The sequence below is a fragment of the Vicugna pacos genome, chromosome 22 (assembly GCF_048564905.1).
Source record: "Vicugna pacos chromosome 22, VicPac4, whole genome shotgun sequence".
Classification (NCBI taxonomy): domain Eukaryota; kingdom Metazoa; phylum Chordata; class Mammalia; order Artiodactyla; family Camelidae; genus Vicugna; species Vicugna pacos.
Window position 1 is genome coordinate 6762321 of NC_133008.1, and position 16115 is coordinate 6778435.

General features: G+C 49.6%; 1 protein-coding gene across 4 annotated transcripts; it reads left to right on the forward strand.

Moving 5' to 3' along the window:
• The first annotated feature begins 7 nt into the window (after nt 1-7).
• Nucleotides 8-16112, forward strand: MRNIP (MRN complex interacting protein). 4 transcript variants are annotated; one of them, XM_072947093.1, is made up of 7 exons: nt 8-170; nt 2427-2486; nt 7266-7354; nt 10676-10751; nt 13160-13314; nt 13974-14061; nt 15493-16112. In XM_072947093.1, exons 1-7 carry the CDS (start codon nt 105-107, stop codon nt 15961-15963), a joined length of 1005 nt encoding a protein of 334 aa, XP_072803194.1. In that variant the 5' UTR covers nt 8-104; the 3' UTR covers nt 15964-16112. The 4 variants fall into 4 exon arrangements, with proteins under 4 accessions (XP_072803194.1, XP_072803195.1, XP_072803197.1 ...); XM_072947094.1 differs by lacking the exon at nt 8-170 and adding an exon at nt 459-720; XM_072947096.1 differs by lacking the exons at nt 8-170; nt 2427-2486 and adding an exon at nt 11070-11196 and having other exon boundaries at nt 7285-7354.
• The last annotated feature ends 3 nt before the right edge of the window (nt 16113-16115 follow it).

Sequence of the window (16115 nt, forward strand, 5' to 3'; positions counted from 1 at the left end):
GCAAAAGAAGCTACGCCTGAGGCTGGAGGGGCCGCGCTCAGGCAGGGGGCGGGACCGGGGCTGACAGGGCAGCGAAGCGCACGCGCCGCGCGCCGGTGGCCGTAATGGCGCCTCCTCAGCAGGCGCGGGTCCTTCGGTGTTGCAGCTGCCGCCTCTTCCAGGCTCACCAGGTGGGGAGGGCGCCGGCCTCCCCCTCGTCCTCCGAACGCGGGGACCGCGGGCAGGACCGGTGGGGCCGCGGGGGGCCCGACCTCCTCCCCGCGCCCTGCCCGGCGTGGGCGCCGCCCCGTGCGGTCGCGGGGCCCGTACAAGTGACGCTGTGTCCTGAGAACGCGGGTTTATCGATGTCGCGTCTTCGTGACGTAGTTCTGGGCTTTTTTCGGGTTTTTCTTGGTTGGTAGATTCGTTTCTGCAGGGGCAGCTCGTGAGTGCCAGCAGGCAGGCGAGCGCACGGGGTGAAGGTGGAGGGAAAGCCGCCTCCTTGCAGAGCCTGGCCCCCAAAGTGGCTCTTTCTTGTTTTAAACAGAAGAGAAATGATAGTTGTTGAAACTGAGGCACGACTGGGCGCCCCTGCTGGCACTCTGGCTCTGCCCGCGTCTTTACCCGCGTGGGGAGGCACTCGACGCCTGCTTCCCAAAGTGTAAATAATCTCGCGCCTGGACTGGGTTAAACAGGATGACCGAAGTTTCTAAAACGTATTGCTTCCCTGACTGTCAGAGTGTAAGATGGGAGGTGTCACTTAACCTCTTCTTTCCTGGATCGTGGGTGTCCCCTCCTCCTCCTGGCTCTGTGCTAGTCTGCTGTGCCCTGAAGAATAACATCGAACTTCTTTAAAATGTTTGCTAAAAAGTCAGACAGAAGCTGAGTGTGCACCGGCAGGTTTGCTGTGACTTCGTAAGGGCTATTTTAGGGGCTCAGGAACTTTTTCTTATTCCATTTTGGGGTTCTAGGAGTTGAGACTAAGTGGGCATCACTCCCACTGTTAAATTATTACACGTATATGATGTAGTGCATATTCTCATGGTCATTTTCAATTCTGAAAAGTGCTTTGAAACCAAGTGAGAAAGAAGAATTAGTTTAATTCCAAGTCGATTGTGTACCAGGCAGTTTCACACATCTCATTCAATTTCAGCAACCTCTGAAGTCTATACCGTTTTACAGAGAGAATACTGAAATCCAGAGAAATCAAGTAGTCTCTCCATCTAATAAATGACAGAGCCAGGCCTGTCCAATTGCAAAGATCCTGTTATACCATGTTCTGCCCGCCCCCACCCAGAGCCAGCCAGTTAACAGTTACTGTGTGTCCTTCCAGACCTTTTATTATTTTTTAAATGCATTTCTTAAATACCTGTAGAAGGTACACTGTTTTTATGGTGTTTGAAGGTAGATGCTGAGAAGCAGAATTGCTGAATCTTAGGATGTACCCACTTAAACGTGTAATAGATGTGCTTTTCCTTCTTAGAATCCTTTTGGGTGCTTCCCCAAAAGCCCTGATGATTTTTGTATTAGGATCATACTAATCATACTAGTTTTTATTAATCAACCTAGACGTCTTTGTGATGTTAAGCGTGCTATTTCATTCCATCTCTTAAAACAACTTTGGTGCCCCCTGATAACATTTACTTTGTTGCCATTATAGATGGACTTTTTTCTTTCACTGTCTCTTCTAACTAGATGTTTGCTTGCATAAACTCTACTAATTTTTGAAGATGTATTCATTTTCCACCCAGCCCCTATGTTAGACTGTCGTACTGGTTTTAGTAGTTTTTCATTTGATTATCTTGGGTTTTAAAGAAATAAGTCACACCTATACATAATGATAGGGTTTTTGTCTCCTTTTTGTACCTGTTATTGCTTTCTCTTTTCCAATGCCATCAACTAGTACATCCAGAAAAAATGGTAAATAATAGTGCAGATCCTTGGCTTGTTCTTGACTTTCATGGGAATGGTTGTGGTGATTCTGCAGCTTTAGAGGTGGATGTCAGGCATTTTATTATGTTAAGAGGGAACTTATCTAGTCAGATTTATTAAGAATCAAAATGTAGGCGGGAGGGTATAGCTCAGTGGTAAAGCGTGTGCTTAGCTTTCATGAGGTCCTGGGTTCAATCCCCAGTACCTCCAATAAAAATAAATAAAAAGTCACCCCCCCCCCCAAATAATTAAAATGTTATGCGGGTTTTTTTGATAACCACAGGTAGTAGCGATCTAATTAGATTTTGTTTCGTGTGGATAGCCAATTTCCAAGAATCACTTATTAAAGTCTCTTCTTTCTTCCTTTATAATACACTAAATTTTCATACATGTGTGGTGATTTGTTTCTGGACTCTTCATTCTTTTCCGTTGATGTTTTAAAATTACTATTTTTTGATCCAGTTCCACCGGTTTTAAATAATTATCTTAGTGATATTTCTGAAATTTCATTGTAGGTGAAAAAAAGTCTCAAATGGACATGCAAAGCTTGTGGGGAGAAGCAGTCATTTTTGCAGGTGAGTCACGAGAAGCAGGGCACCTACTGCTTCCACCAGGGGGCAGGTGGGACCCAGCCCTGCAGAAGTATGTTTCTCACGGAGCCCAACTATGTGGTCTCAAGTTCGTTAGATACAGCGCTCCTGCTCCCTGAGTTCCTGTTCCTTGAGGAAGTGAAATGGATGGAGCAGTGCCTGGAAACAGTCCTTCCTCTGTTTATTGCCTTCACAGCTCTGCTGTCACGTAAGGAAGAGAAACTAAAACACACATGGACACGCCATTTAGAACTGGAGTGAGCACATGAGAGGAAGTGCAGGGGTCTGTAAGGATAACTGGGGGCTCAGAGCTAACTGGGGATGGGCAGGCAGCTAGCTGTTCGTAGAAGCAGGTGTGAGAAGGAGGGTGGGCAGGGAGACTTGATGGGGCATGTGGACTGAAGGGAGGAGGTTGTAAGTGCTCTTGTTGGTCCACTTTTTTCACTTAGCATCACAGTTCTTTTCAAGTCCATACCTGTTGACCCACCTGGTCTCTTTAAAGCCACAGACTCCTCATTGAGCCCCTTGTTCACCTGCTCCAGCCCTTGGTGCCACTGCTCTAACCTCCTCTCATCATCTTCCTCCATGAGCCATAGGGGCTTTCCCTTCTGACCTTGAAACAGGCCACATCCGCCCCCTTCTGGGGGCCTTTGTGCTCCTTGTTGGGACCTCTCTTAACTAATCCCATCATCCTGATCAGAAATATATTCGAAGGTGAGTGCTGTCCGTCTTCGCCGACTGCAAGTTCCGCAAGAGTGGAGCCTTTGCCTGTGTTATTCATGTGCCCTTTTTTTTCTTTACTGAGGTGCAGTCATTTACAACATGTCAGTTTCTGGTGCACAACACGATGTCCCAGGCATGCACATATATACATATATTCGTTTTCATATTCTTTTTCATTAAAGGTTATTACAAGATATTGAATATAGTTCTTTGTGCTACACAGAAGAAATTTGTTTTTTATCTATTTTTATATGTATTGGTTAACATTTGCAGATCTCAAACACCCAAATTTATCCTTTCCCAGCCCCTTTTCCCCCGGTAACTATAAGACTGTTTACTATGTCTGCAAGTCTGTTTCTGTTTTGTAGATGAGTTCAATAGTGTCCTCTTTTTCTTTTTCTTTTTTTAAGATTCTACATATAAGTGACATATCATATTCTTTCTCTTTCTGTCTTACTTCACCTGGAATGATGATCTCCAGGTCCATCCATGTTGCTGCAAATGGCATTATTTTATTATTTTTTATAGCTGAGTAGTATTCCATTGTATAAATATACCATAACTTCTCTATCCAGTCATCTGACAGTGGACATTTAGGTTGCTCTTTTTTTTTAAATCAAAGTGTTGATTTATGATAATATGTTAGTTTCAGGTGTACAGCAAAGTGATTCAGTTATACATATTTTCTTTCCAATTCTTTTTCATCATAGGTTATTGCAAGATAGTGAATGTAGTTCTCTGTGCTACACAGCAGATCCTTGTTTATCTGTTTTATATGTAATAGTGTATATCTGTAAATCCCAAACTCCTAATTTATCCCTCCCCCCATTTCTCCTTTGGTAACTGTAAGTTTGTTTTCTGTGTCTAAGTCTGTTTCTGTTTTGTAAATAAGTTCATTTGTATTATTTTTTTAGATTCCACATATAAGTGATATCATATGATATTTGTCTTTGTCTATCTGACTTACTTCACTCAATATGATAATCTCTAGGTCCATCCATGTTGCTGCAAATGGCAATATTTCATTATTCTTATGGCTGAGTAATATTCCATTATATATATAGATATACCACCATCATATATATTAATATATATATAAATAAAATCTTTATCCATTCATCTGTTAATGGACATTTATATACCCTTTTTTATGTATGATAAAACCTTGGCACCTAGGACAGTGCCTGTGACATAGTAAATGCTTGCTCAATAAATGTTTGTTGAACGAATAAATGACCAGTCCCACACTGATGGGCATTTAGGTTGATTTTCGTTTTCATTGCTGTGAACAACTCTGCAGTGAAACTTACTACAAATACCTCTTTCTTCACTTGGCCAATTATTTCCTTAGGACAAATTCCTAGAAGTTAAATCAAGGAATTCTTTCAACCAAAGATCTTTTAGTTGCAAATAATAGGGAAAAAGAAAAAACAACTTTAGAATGGTTTCAGCAAAAATTTTAAAGGTACTGACAAGGTCATGGGGTATCTTGGAGAATCCAAGGGAGGAGTTTCATCCTTGACCCCTTGAAGAACTAAACTGAAGAGCAGTCGACAGCACCAGCGCCATCTTGTCCTGTCTGCCTCCTTCCCTCACCCAGTTTCTCCCTGTGCCTTCCTTCCCACTCCCTACCTCCACTCCTTCCCTTCCTCTCTCTCCCCAGTTCACAGTAACACACTCCACTCACGGACCACAGAATCTCATTTGAAACCCACTGGAATAGCTGAGTCCCAGTTATGAACTCCTGGGAGAAGCAGTCTGGTTGGTCTAGTTGACTCAGATCTCCTGCTCTGGTCCAGTCAAGTGGAAGTAGGGTGGGATTGGGGACAGTCAGGTCACCTGTCAGCAGAGCAGCCGAGGCCCACCCTGAGATTGGGCCTCAGAAGACGGGGGCCTGGCTCATAAGCCAGTGACTGCTGCTGCTTTTAGATGTCAGCTTGTGTTGGGAAGTCTTAAGGAGGCTCTGCCTTCCTCTCAGCCTCTCCATGCTTGTGCAGTGGTGGGTGGCTTACGATTGACTGGGCCACCGTAACAAATAGTCACCAAACTGTGGTGCTTAACACAAAAGAAGTCGTTTCTCTTGCTCTTGTAACAGTCCTGGGAGGGACTGAGATCAGAAGGGCAGCTGTCCTTGGTATGGGCATCCGGGGACCCAGGTGCCTGCCGTCTGATGGTTCTGTTACTCCCTGAGATTTGTACGCTGCTGTCTCTAGCCCCTGAAGGGGCAAGAGCATGGGGGCAATACCCAGGAGGGCTCTGGAAGCGACTCACGTTCCGCTGGAGGGAACCTGGTCTAGTGGCCACACCTGACTGAAAGGAAGACTAGAAAATATAGCGTTGTTTGTTTCCAGGAAAAGGGAGAACGCATTGCAGTGTCTGCTCTGCACTCTGCCTACCAGTTACGGCAGACGCAGGCCGTCATTCCTTTTGAACCATGCCCTTCCCCCTCCCCTTCCTTTTCTTCTGCCTGCACTTGAACTTGCCCCAAACAGGATCTCACCCCCCATCAGTCCACTAACGTTGCTCCTGTCCAAGCCAGCAGTGATCTCTGTGTTGCTAAAAACGATGGTCGGCTCTCAGCCCTCAAGTGACTTGACTTACTGGTGGCATCTGTCCGTTTGTCACTTCCTCCACGTCTAGGCAGTGTGTGCCGTCTATGCCCAAGTACCAGGGTCACCCATAACCTGAGAGGCCAGGCTTTCCATTGGAACCAGAACTTGCTTCAGTTGCAGAAAGAAGGCAAGGCTGTTCTAAAAATCCTGAACAGCCAAGGATATCTGTCTTGTCTTCTCTTACTCCTGTTACCTCCCTGGAACAGCCAATCACTTCTGAAAATACGGCACAGAAAGAGGGAAAGACAGTTCCTTTTCCTCTGAGTCTTCCCTTACTCCTCAGTGAGCTGAAGGCTGACAGCATGGATAGTGTCTGTGTACCAAGAACTGAAGTAAGCGTGAGTTCACTGGAATTCCCTGTTCCTGGGGCGTCAGGCATGCTGTGTGAAAACAGGGGCAAGGAACAGTGGGCACCCTGGGTGTCCTCGACTCAGACGTGCTTCCTTATCTCATCAGACTTCACTGACACCTGTTCGTGTAAGATGATTAAGAATTTCGGGATGGGGACAGCAGAGCAGGTCTCATAGCCCCCGTAAGGCTGACCTGCCTGTAGCAGGGCCTACACTCCCAACCTCATCTCCTGCCACCTGCCCCCAGACCGCTCCACTCCGGCCACCTGGCCTCCTCCCTGTTCCTCCAGAGCGCCAGGCCGGGGGGCTTCGCACTCCTTCCCGTGTCATTGCTTCTGCTGAATGCTCCTCCCCAGGTGTCCGCGTGACTTGCTCCCTCCTGTGTTCCTATTCTGTGTTGAGATGGCACCTTCTTGGTGGTCCAGTCCTTGATCCCTCGAACACCCCATAGAAATTGTCTACTCTGGCCCCACTCCACCCCGCCCTTCATTGCCTAACTCTCCTCCGCAGCCCTTCTCACCACTTGATGGCCACGTGGGCGACTTAGGTACACACTGTCTGTCCCCTGTCACTACAGTGTGAGCTCCACGCCGACAGTGATGTGTGTCCACTGCTGTGCTGTGTTGTCTTTACCTAGCTCTGCGATGACACATAACAAGTGCTTAATAAATAATACTAAGTAAATGAGTGTCTGCTCAGTAAAAGAAAGTGTCTCATTTATTTTGTAGTCTTCAGCTTGTGGGTGAGGGGTAAGTGTCACTTCATATGTTTATTGGCAATTTGCATTATTTTTCTTCTGAATTTCACATGACCATTAACCAGTCTGCGTGGGTGTTTAGGGGTTGAGTTTGGCTTTGACGTGAGGAGTCAGGGTAACGGTGGGCGGCCAGACGGGCTGAAACTCTCGGTCTGTGAAACTGTCAGTTTGTAAACCGCTGCAGACGTGGCAGGCAGTCGTTAGGGCTCCTGCGTGGTGCTGTGGGGCTCACCCGCCCCGAGGTGAATTTCTGATGGATCTGTTTCTTTAGCATTCTGTCAGCACTTTTTAAACTTAATATTTTTGTTTGTTTGTTTCTCAGGCTTACGGCGAGGGCTCTGGTGCAGACTGTAGACGCCATGTCCAAAAGTTAAATCTGCTTCAGGGACAGATTTCAGAGACGTCACTCAGGTACAGTAGTTCGAGAAGGGCTCCGTTATCCTGCCCTGGTTTCATCTGGAGCGGACGGCAACGGCATACAATGGAGACATCCCTGACATTTCTGTGTCTTACAATATGGCGATTAGATATGGAACAATCTTCCCACTGAAAATAATTTAAAATGCAGGCCACGACATTTTAAATGCACTGATGTAATGACAAGAAAATAAGTAGCCATCAAAAGCCCAAATCCGGAGGGGGAGCAGCCGGGCTGCTGGGCATTGACACCTGGTGCCCCGCAGCTCCCACTTCGGCTGGGAGGAGGCAGGAGACAAGACAGGGCCCGGAGCCCGCTCAGTGTAGGAAGGCCAATAGGAGACCGCCACCTGAAGCCCAGTCCCCGGCGGACCACACCCGCGGCATACAAGTAAACTAGCCACGCACCCCTCACCGCAGGGAGCCCGCGGGGCTGACCTTGGCACTGGCTGAAGAGGGGAAATATGGCTCCAGGAGTTTATCAGCACAGGGAAGCTGTCACATGGCCTTTCAGCCTTTTACACATGCTGTGTGGAAAGTCTCAAGCTGAGATTTTTTTTTTTTTTTGTCCCAGGAAGCAGAGGTAAATGCAGCTCCGTTTTGGAGCAATACGTCTTCAACCCAGGTGTCAAAGAATTCTCACAGATAAAGTTCTAAGGGGCATGTGCCAGAGGTAAAAAAAATCAGTACACTTACTTAAAGAAGCACATCACCATGAGCAAAAGACAGCAGAAATGACAGAAAATCTGACCCACACAGACTTCAGGATACATAATTTTTATGTGTAATATGTTTAATGGAATCAGAAGAGCGGGGTTGATATGAGCCAGAGATAACCAAACAGTTTTGAAGAAAGAATCAAAAAGAGTTTGTAGAAATGAAAAGTGTAGTCATTGAAATTAAAAATTTAGTGGGCCATCAAAAAAAATCAATTAAAAAAATGTAGTGGACCATTAAACAGATTATGTGTAGCCAAAGAGAGAATTAGTGAAATGAAAGATAAATCCGAAGATGGTTCACAGTGCAGCACAGAAGGATAAAAAGGTGGAAAATATGAGTTGAGAGACAGGAAGGACACAGAGAGGAGTTCCAGCAAGAGATAATAAAGGATGTTTCTGCAGAGAAATGAACAGAGCACTTCCCAGAATCAAAGGGCTTATGTTCATAGATTCAGGAAACACAGCAAATCCCAAACTGGATAAAGACGTGGTGTACACAGAATAATCTTAAGGAATCTACACAGAACCTTCTAGAACTTACATAGTCGGCATAGAAAACTAAATTTTACTTCTATATAAGTGCAGCAAACAATAGGAAAAATGATTTTTTAATCAAATACCATTTATAATACCATCAAAAAATACAGTACTTAGGGATGAATCTAACCCAAAAATGTGCAAGGTCTTTTCAGTAAAAACTACAAAACATTGCTGAGAAAAATTTAAAAAGATCTAAATGAAGAAATTTAACACATTCATGGATTAGAAAACTCACTACAGTGGCCTTGTACTCAGCAACAAAAAGATGGGCAAACCTCGGAAACATTTTCTGTATCTTGCTAATTATATCTCAAAAAATAGTTTTCAGTATCTCAGCTGGGATGATAGTTTCAAAGATATAATTTATCAAAGCTCATCTAACTACAGGGGTGGACACAGCTCAGTGGTAGAGTGTGTGCCTAGCATGCACAAGGTCCTGGGTTCAACCCCCAGTACCTCCATTAAAAATAATCAATAAATAAAAGCTTAATGACCTCCTCCCTCAAAATAAATAAAAATAAAAATGTGCAATTGTAGCAAAAATTCTTAAAAAGAACCCTCATCTAACTACACTTAAATGGGTATGTGTTAGTGTATGTTAATTATACCTCAGTAAGTTTTTTGGTTTTTTGAGGGGGAGTAGTTAGGTTTGTTTATTTATTTATTTTGATGGAGGTACTGGGGACTGAACCCAGGACCTCATACATGCTAGGCATGACCTCTACCCCTGAGCTATACCCTCCCCACGTTTTTATTTGTTTGGGGTTTTTTGTTGTTGTTGTTTTATTTTTTAATGGAGGTACTGGGGACTGAATCAGGACCTCGTGCATGCTAAGCGTGCGCTGTACCACTGAGCTATACCTCACTCCCAATAAGTTAACTGTAAAAGTCAAAAAAAGTCTGCCCTTAGACACAACAACATAATAAAATTGCGGAACATGGAAGACAAAGGGAAGGGCTGAAAGGTAGCTACAGGAACTGTAGACAGCAGCTTCTCCGGGTAACGCTAAAAGCGAGAAGGCAGACAGTACCTTCCGGCTGCTGAGAGATGGCCCGTGGCTGACGGAGCTGAGTGCCTGCACCAGGGGAAGGTGAGCGGGGCTCTGGCCAGTTGCTGGTGGGACATTGCTCACCTGAACGTTGGGAGTATCCGCCATGTGATGGGGGTGGGTGTTTCCCATGCATGAGCTCATCTCATCTCCCGGATCGCTCTGAGCATCACTTCTTTTCATAGATGAAGAAACCGAAGTGGAGGTGGGGTTCTCACCCTCGTTCACTAGAGAGAGTTCCAATCGATCATGTGACGTAGCAGCCCTGTCTGACGTGGGTATACATGGCTGTGGGGCTAAACTTGATTCCTTGCAGAATGAATGTTTTCACTGACCCTCCAACCCCACTTGAGGCTGCAGAGACTGCCTCCTCACTCCGCTCTGTGTGGCGGGGAACCCTGCTGTCCCTGGGAGGCTGGATGAAGTCACCCTGGCACGTCAGACTCATGAAGCTGCCTTCTCTCTTGTAGTGTGGAGACACAGCCCAACTGGAAGGACACTCATCTGACCCTGTGTGATGGGGACATGTCCACTGCTGATGGGAGAGCCTCACTGTGCTGCAGGAGTTCAGCTGACTTTAGTCTGTGGTCCAGGCCCTGAGCAGGGCACGCGCACACTTACTGTCTCATTTATCTTCATAGTCACCCCAGCACTATTGTCCCCATTTGTGGATAAGTAAACTGGGATACAGTGATGTGCCCAGGGTCACACTGTCAGTGACAGCCAGGCGCTGGCAAAGCCAGGATGCAGACTCTGGTCTCTCTGGGTTAAAAGTCTGTTCCTTCTGCCCTGTGTCAGCTTTTCCTGTTGATCAGAGGAACAGATGGTCCCTCTGCCTTCTAAGCTAGAAAATTACCAAATCACATCCCAACACCGGAGACAAGTTCTAAGTTCTCCTGAAGAGGCTCTGATGGCCATTGTCAAGTCCTTGCATTCTGCTGCCCCCATCTTCCTTGTCCTTCTTGCTGGTCATTTCGCAAAGGACACATGTACAATCTTTCCCTCAGGTCTCTGGAGGAATCCGTGAGTGCCGACGAGGAGGACAGCGCAGGTCCTGGGTGGGCTGTGCACGCGGGTCTGCAGGTAAGCCGGCAGCGCCGTCTCCACCAGCTCCCGGAGCCGCTCCGTCACCGAGGGGCTCCCGTGTATTCACTCATTCTATTCATTCATTCGTCGTTTGTTCAGCAAACGCTTGTTGATGTCACCCAATGACACGCACATGGGGTAAAAGCTTCAGGGAACTCAAAAATAAACCTCCCCCTTCCGTAAGTGTGGAGACAGCCAGCCACGTGAACAAGTAATTACAGTACTCGTGGAAAGGGCTTTTTCTTCTGGCTGCTTGGAGAATTCTCCTGAACTTGGCTTGAACTTCGCCTCCTCGTGCTTCTCCTCTGTCCCTAGCACTGGGCACACCCCTGGTCACGGAAGGATGCTGCTGTACAGTGGCTGCATTTCCACGTTCCCTCTCTCCGCACTGAGCCCCACAGGGGGGCTCGCGTTCAGTTGCTCTGCCCCGGGGCCTGGTAAGGTAGGTGCTCAAACAGTATTGGATGGGCAGCACGCGCAAGGGTTCGAGTGAGTAGGTGATGCCCTCAGTACATCCAGGACGCCGTGGGTATGCGGAACACTGTCCTGCCAGGGACAGGGAAGTGCGGACAGTTGTCCACAGGCTCCCTGCCCGCCTGAGGGCAGAGCCCCGCCTCTGCTCACAGAGCTGCCCTGGCAGCATCCTCTCTCCAGTTGCTCTTTGAACCTTTATTATAAATGGGAAATGCTCGTAAGCACACCATTTTATTTGTGTGTGTGTTTGCTTGTTTTCCCTTTTCAGTTCTATTAGGTAGAATCATCACGGTCCGACCGCACACACACATCGTGCTGCACGTGAGTGCATGCAGACGGCACGCCGCACATTGTGCTGCACATGAGTGCATGCAGGCGGCACGCCGCACACATTGTGCTGCACGTGAGTACATGCAGATGGCACACTGCAAACACATCGTGCTGCACGTGAGTGCATGCAGATGGCACGCCACACATTGTGCTGCACGTGAGTGCATGCAGACGGCACGCCGCACACACACATTGTGCTGCACGTGAGTGCATGCAGACGGCACGCCACACATTGTGCTGCACGTGAGTGCATGCAGGCGGCACGCCGCACATTGTGCTGCACATGAGTGCATGCAGGCGGCACGCCGCACACATTGTGCTGCACGTGAGTACATGTAGATGGCACACTGCACACACACATTGTGCCGCACACACACATCGTGCTGCACGTGAGTGCATGCAGATGGCACACTGCAAACACATTGTGCTGCACGTGAGTGCATGCAGGCGGCACACCGCACACACACATTGTGCTGCACGTGAGTGCATGCAGACGGCACGCCACACATTGTGCTGCACGTGAGTGCATGCAGGCGGCACACCGCACACACACATCGTGCTGCACGTGAGTGCATGCAGATGGCACGCCGCACATTGTGCTGCACATGAGTGCATGCAGGCGGCACGCCGCACACATTGTGCTGCACGTGAGTACATGCAGATGGCACACTGCAAACACATCGTGCTGCACGTGAGTGCATGCAGACGGCACGCCACACATTGTGCTGCACGTGAGTGCATGCAGGCGGCACACCGCACACACACATTGTGCTGCACGTGAGTGCATGCAGACGGCACGCCGCACACACACATTGTGCCGCACACACACATCGTGCTGCACGTGAGTGCATGCAGATGGCACACTGCAAACACATTGTGCTGCACGTGAGTACATGCAGACGGCACACCGCACACACATTGTGCTGCACGTGAGTGCATGCAGGCGGCACACTGCACCTGTTTTAGTTTATATATGTGTGCTGATCATTGTTTCTAAGAACAAGTTAGAGCTTTGGCTTTTTAAACTTACAGTTAGAGCACCATTTTAACACACCAGCTCTTGTATGTTTGGAATACCCAGTTTCTTTAATTACAGGCTTAACCTTTCATCACCTCCACTGTAAGACATACTCGTTCACATCCTGGAATTTTTACTTGTGTCATTAATTCTTCTATGTTCCTATGCAGTTTTCAATGATTTTCATTTTTAAAAAGTACATACAGAATGGAATGGATGTGCCAATAGTTATTCCCTTATTGGGCATTTAGATTGTTCCCAAACTTTTGCTGCTATGACTGTTTGCTTTGTAAGACTTTGATGAGCATCTTTGTGCCTTTGTCTTCATTTGGAACTACTGGGCCAGGGAGTGTGCACACTTGCAAACTTCTTGATAAGTTGTGCCCTGCAGCTCCCCCAAGGGGTGTGCCAGGGTGCTCCGTCCAAGACACCCGTCTCCCATTACCTTCCAACCAAATTCCTTTCCTGGTCACACAGTAGCCGTGGGTCCTGAGACCCTCAGGCCTCAGAGTCGGGCTGGGGAATTTGAGTAAAGGTGCCTGCTTTCCAACTCTGAGGATAAACTAACTTCCCAATCCTGTAGGAGAAACCCCAGCCCTCAAAGAACCGCTGGCTGAAGTATCTGGAAAGGGACTCCGAAGAGCCGGGGCCAGAAGGAGGAGCGTGTTCCAACAGACAGCCCTCACCCGAGACAGAGAAGCCAGAGCCTCCCCGCCGCACAGGCCTGCCTAGGAAAAGGTGCCAAGTGGTCACTAACCCAGCCCCCTCCCCTGCCCGCCTCGCCCACTGGTGAGCGGCTTCCTGTGGTCGGCATCGTGGGAGAAACCTAAGGGATGTGAGCTGGCAGCGCCGTCACTGCGGGCCGTCTGTCCTGGCCGGGCACTGGGTGCTGCCCGTGCAAGGTGAGGGCCGGGCGGATGCCAGCACGGGCGCCATTCACGAGGCTTGCTTAATTCTGGACATCTAGACTGCACTGGCGTCAGGGAAGATCCTGAGGGCAAGGCTGACGAAGTGTGGCCAGAGAGCCGACAGGCCTGGCAGCTTTTAGCCAAGAGCAGGAAAGACCTGACCCTCATGGGTCTGTTCTCGTCTTCTCTGCGCTTCAGTGAGTTTTCGAGACTGTCTCACCTACGTCTAGGGTGTCTCCTCTGGGGCAGATGCCAGTGGGAGGTAGATTCCAGTTCAAAATAAGATCTTTCTAGCAACCGCCAGCTGTGGAGCAGAGAAGTGGACTGCCCTGGATGCCACTGGGCAGCCTGTTGTTGGCAGCGGGGCACCTGGGGAGCTACAAGGGGTGACAAGGTCCCTACCTGGGCTGGGGTCCGACCACCAAGTCAGGGTCATGGCCACTGTTCAGCGGTAGGACTGGGTTCTTGACAGCACTTTCCCTCTGCCAGGAAGTGGAGCCAGAGCGCAGTCCAGCCTCCGTGCAGCCCTGATGTCCAGGACTCCAGAAACCGTGGCGTCACCTTGGAGCCCCTGAAGGTCAGTGACTGATGACAGTGTTTCTCTTTAGTCCCAGTGGCCACTGAACACATGCAGGAGTTTTTCATTGTTTTGTGGACAACTGGAATGGGAGACTCACGTGCCCCCAGAGCCCGACTTCCCACCCATGTGTCGTGTCTTCTGTCTTGAGCCGTCTCCTCTCTGGCCTGCGCTGCCCCCGCCGCACTTCTGCCAGCGACGCTGACCGCCGGGCAGGAGGGCAGCTTGGCGCCTTGAGGGCGGCTGGGGTTGACCAGCGGAGCTTTTCTCGTCTCTTCACTCCACATGGAGAGTCTGTGTCAGACTGTTCAGCATGGGAGGTGCCCCGGATTTCTGGGGGCCTGTTTCCACCCTCACCTTCACTTACCCAGGTGGGCTCCTGTGCAATTGGGGCGCCCCCTTCGCCCCGGGCCTGCTCCAGACCCCACCACACCTTCAGGACCGAAGAATGCTGGCCTTGCTTTACAGTCATGGGAGCCACGAGCACCCAGCAGAGGAAGCCCGCCACCCCCTGCACAGGCCAGGGCCAGGCTGGCCAGCTTCAGACACGAGCGCAGGGCTCCAGCTCAGAGCCAGGTGGCTGAGGCCAGACCTTGGTGTTGCTGCCAGCTAGCGGCGTGACCCCGGGTAAGGTCGTGGCCCTGAATCTCCCAAGTGTAGAAGGGCGAGAGTGGCAGTTCCCGATGCGCAGTGCCTGGGCTGAACCTTCTACCTGCATCCTGTCTAATGCTTGCCTCAGGCCTGTCCCGTTTTGAAGGCGAGGAACTAAGGCTGGCGAAGTTTCCGTGAGGTCACAGCAGGTCAGGGGCAGAGCTGGCAGTCCTGCCACTAACTGCTGGCCACAGAGCCTCTTCTGTGTGCCTGGGGTGGTGATGCAGGATCCTGCTCGTCCTTGCTTTTAAACTCTTTTGTAGGCAGTGAAACCCAATTTTCAGCACATCTTTGGTTCCTGAGGTAGAAGGAAGCCAGGCCCAAGCACCACTGTCACATCCCACGGGACCCTGTGCAGCCACTTCACAGCTCAAAACCTTCAACATGCTTCTAGAGACCGTCCCACCGCCTGGAGATGAGCGCGTGGTCTTCCCAGGCGGTCTCTGGGCCTCCCCTGCTCGCACTTCAGGGGCTCCCTCACTGGACCCTGTGGTCCCCTTGAGATCTGATCACATGAGGACACCGCCCCTTTTTGGAAAGCCTATCATGGAATTTGGCAGAGGTTTGGAGGTAGAGGGCATTTATTTGCTCTGCTTTGCTAAACCTCAAAATCAAAGCATGTCCCTAGCCTGCCAGCCCAGACTAGCAGAGCAGAGCAGAAAGCGTCAGAGCCCAGACGTGGTGACAACCACTAGTGCAGGCCCCTCCCCCTGCCCCTCAGGCCCCTGGGCACATGTTCTGAGTGGAGAACGGGGCCATCGTGTCGTATTTCCACCACAGGACTGCACTGGCCTGGCAGGGAAGGCCGAAGGAGGACGCAGCCGTGAGGACAGGGGCACCAGGGAGCTCGTCGTTCCTTGGGGGGAGCCACCACGTCCTGCCCAGCAGGTCGGGGCCACATCTTCCAAGTGGGAACCATTCCTTCTACCACATGTGGACGTGGAGCCCCTGACACTCCTGCAGAGAGGCTCCAAGCCAGCCCGGGCAGCACAGGCTGAGCAGGGGCCCCCTGGGGCCCAGACCCCAAGGGAAGGAGGCTTCAGCACGACCCCTGGGGTACAGACCCCTCCTCAGGCCACACACACGTCCACGCCTGGGCCCAAGGGGCACTGTGGGAAGACCCCAGAGCAGTCATGGGGCACAGGCCCTTGGGCAGGGGGTGAGCCCTTGGGCAGAGGGGCGCAGGAGCCTTCTCTCATGCGACTGTGTGACCTCTTTAAAACCGGTGAGGACTTGGATGACGATCTGTGAACTGAAACTAATGTCATTTGTTACGTGAACCCTTCTTCACTTGACCTCTGCCACTGGAAACAGGGCCCCATGTTGCTTTTCAGTAGCAGGACTGAGGGTGATTTACAGGAACTGCCAAAGACTGACAATAAACGCAGCTATCAAACAGATCA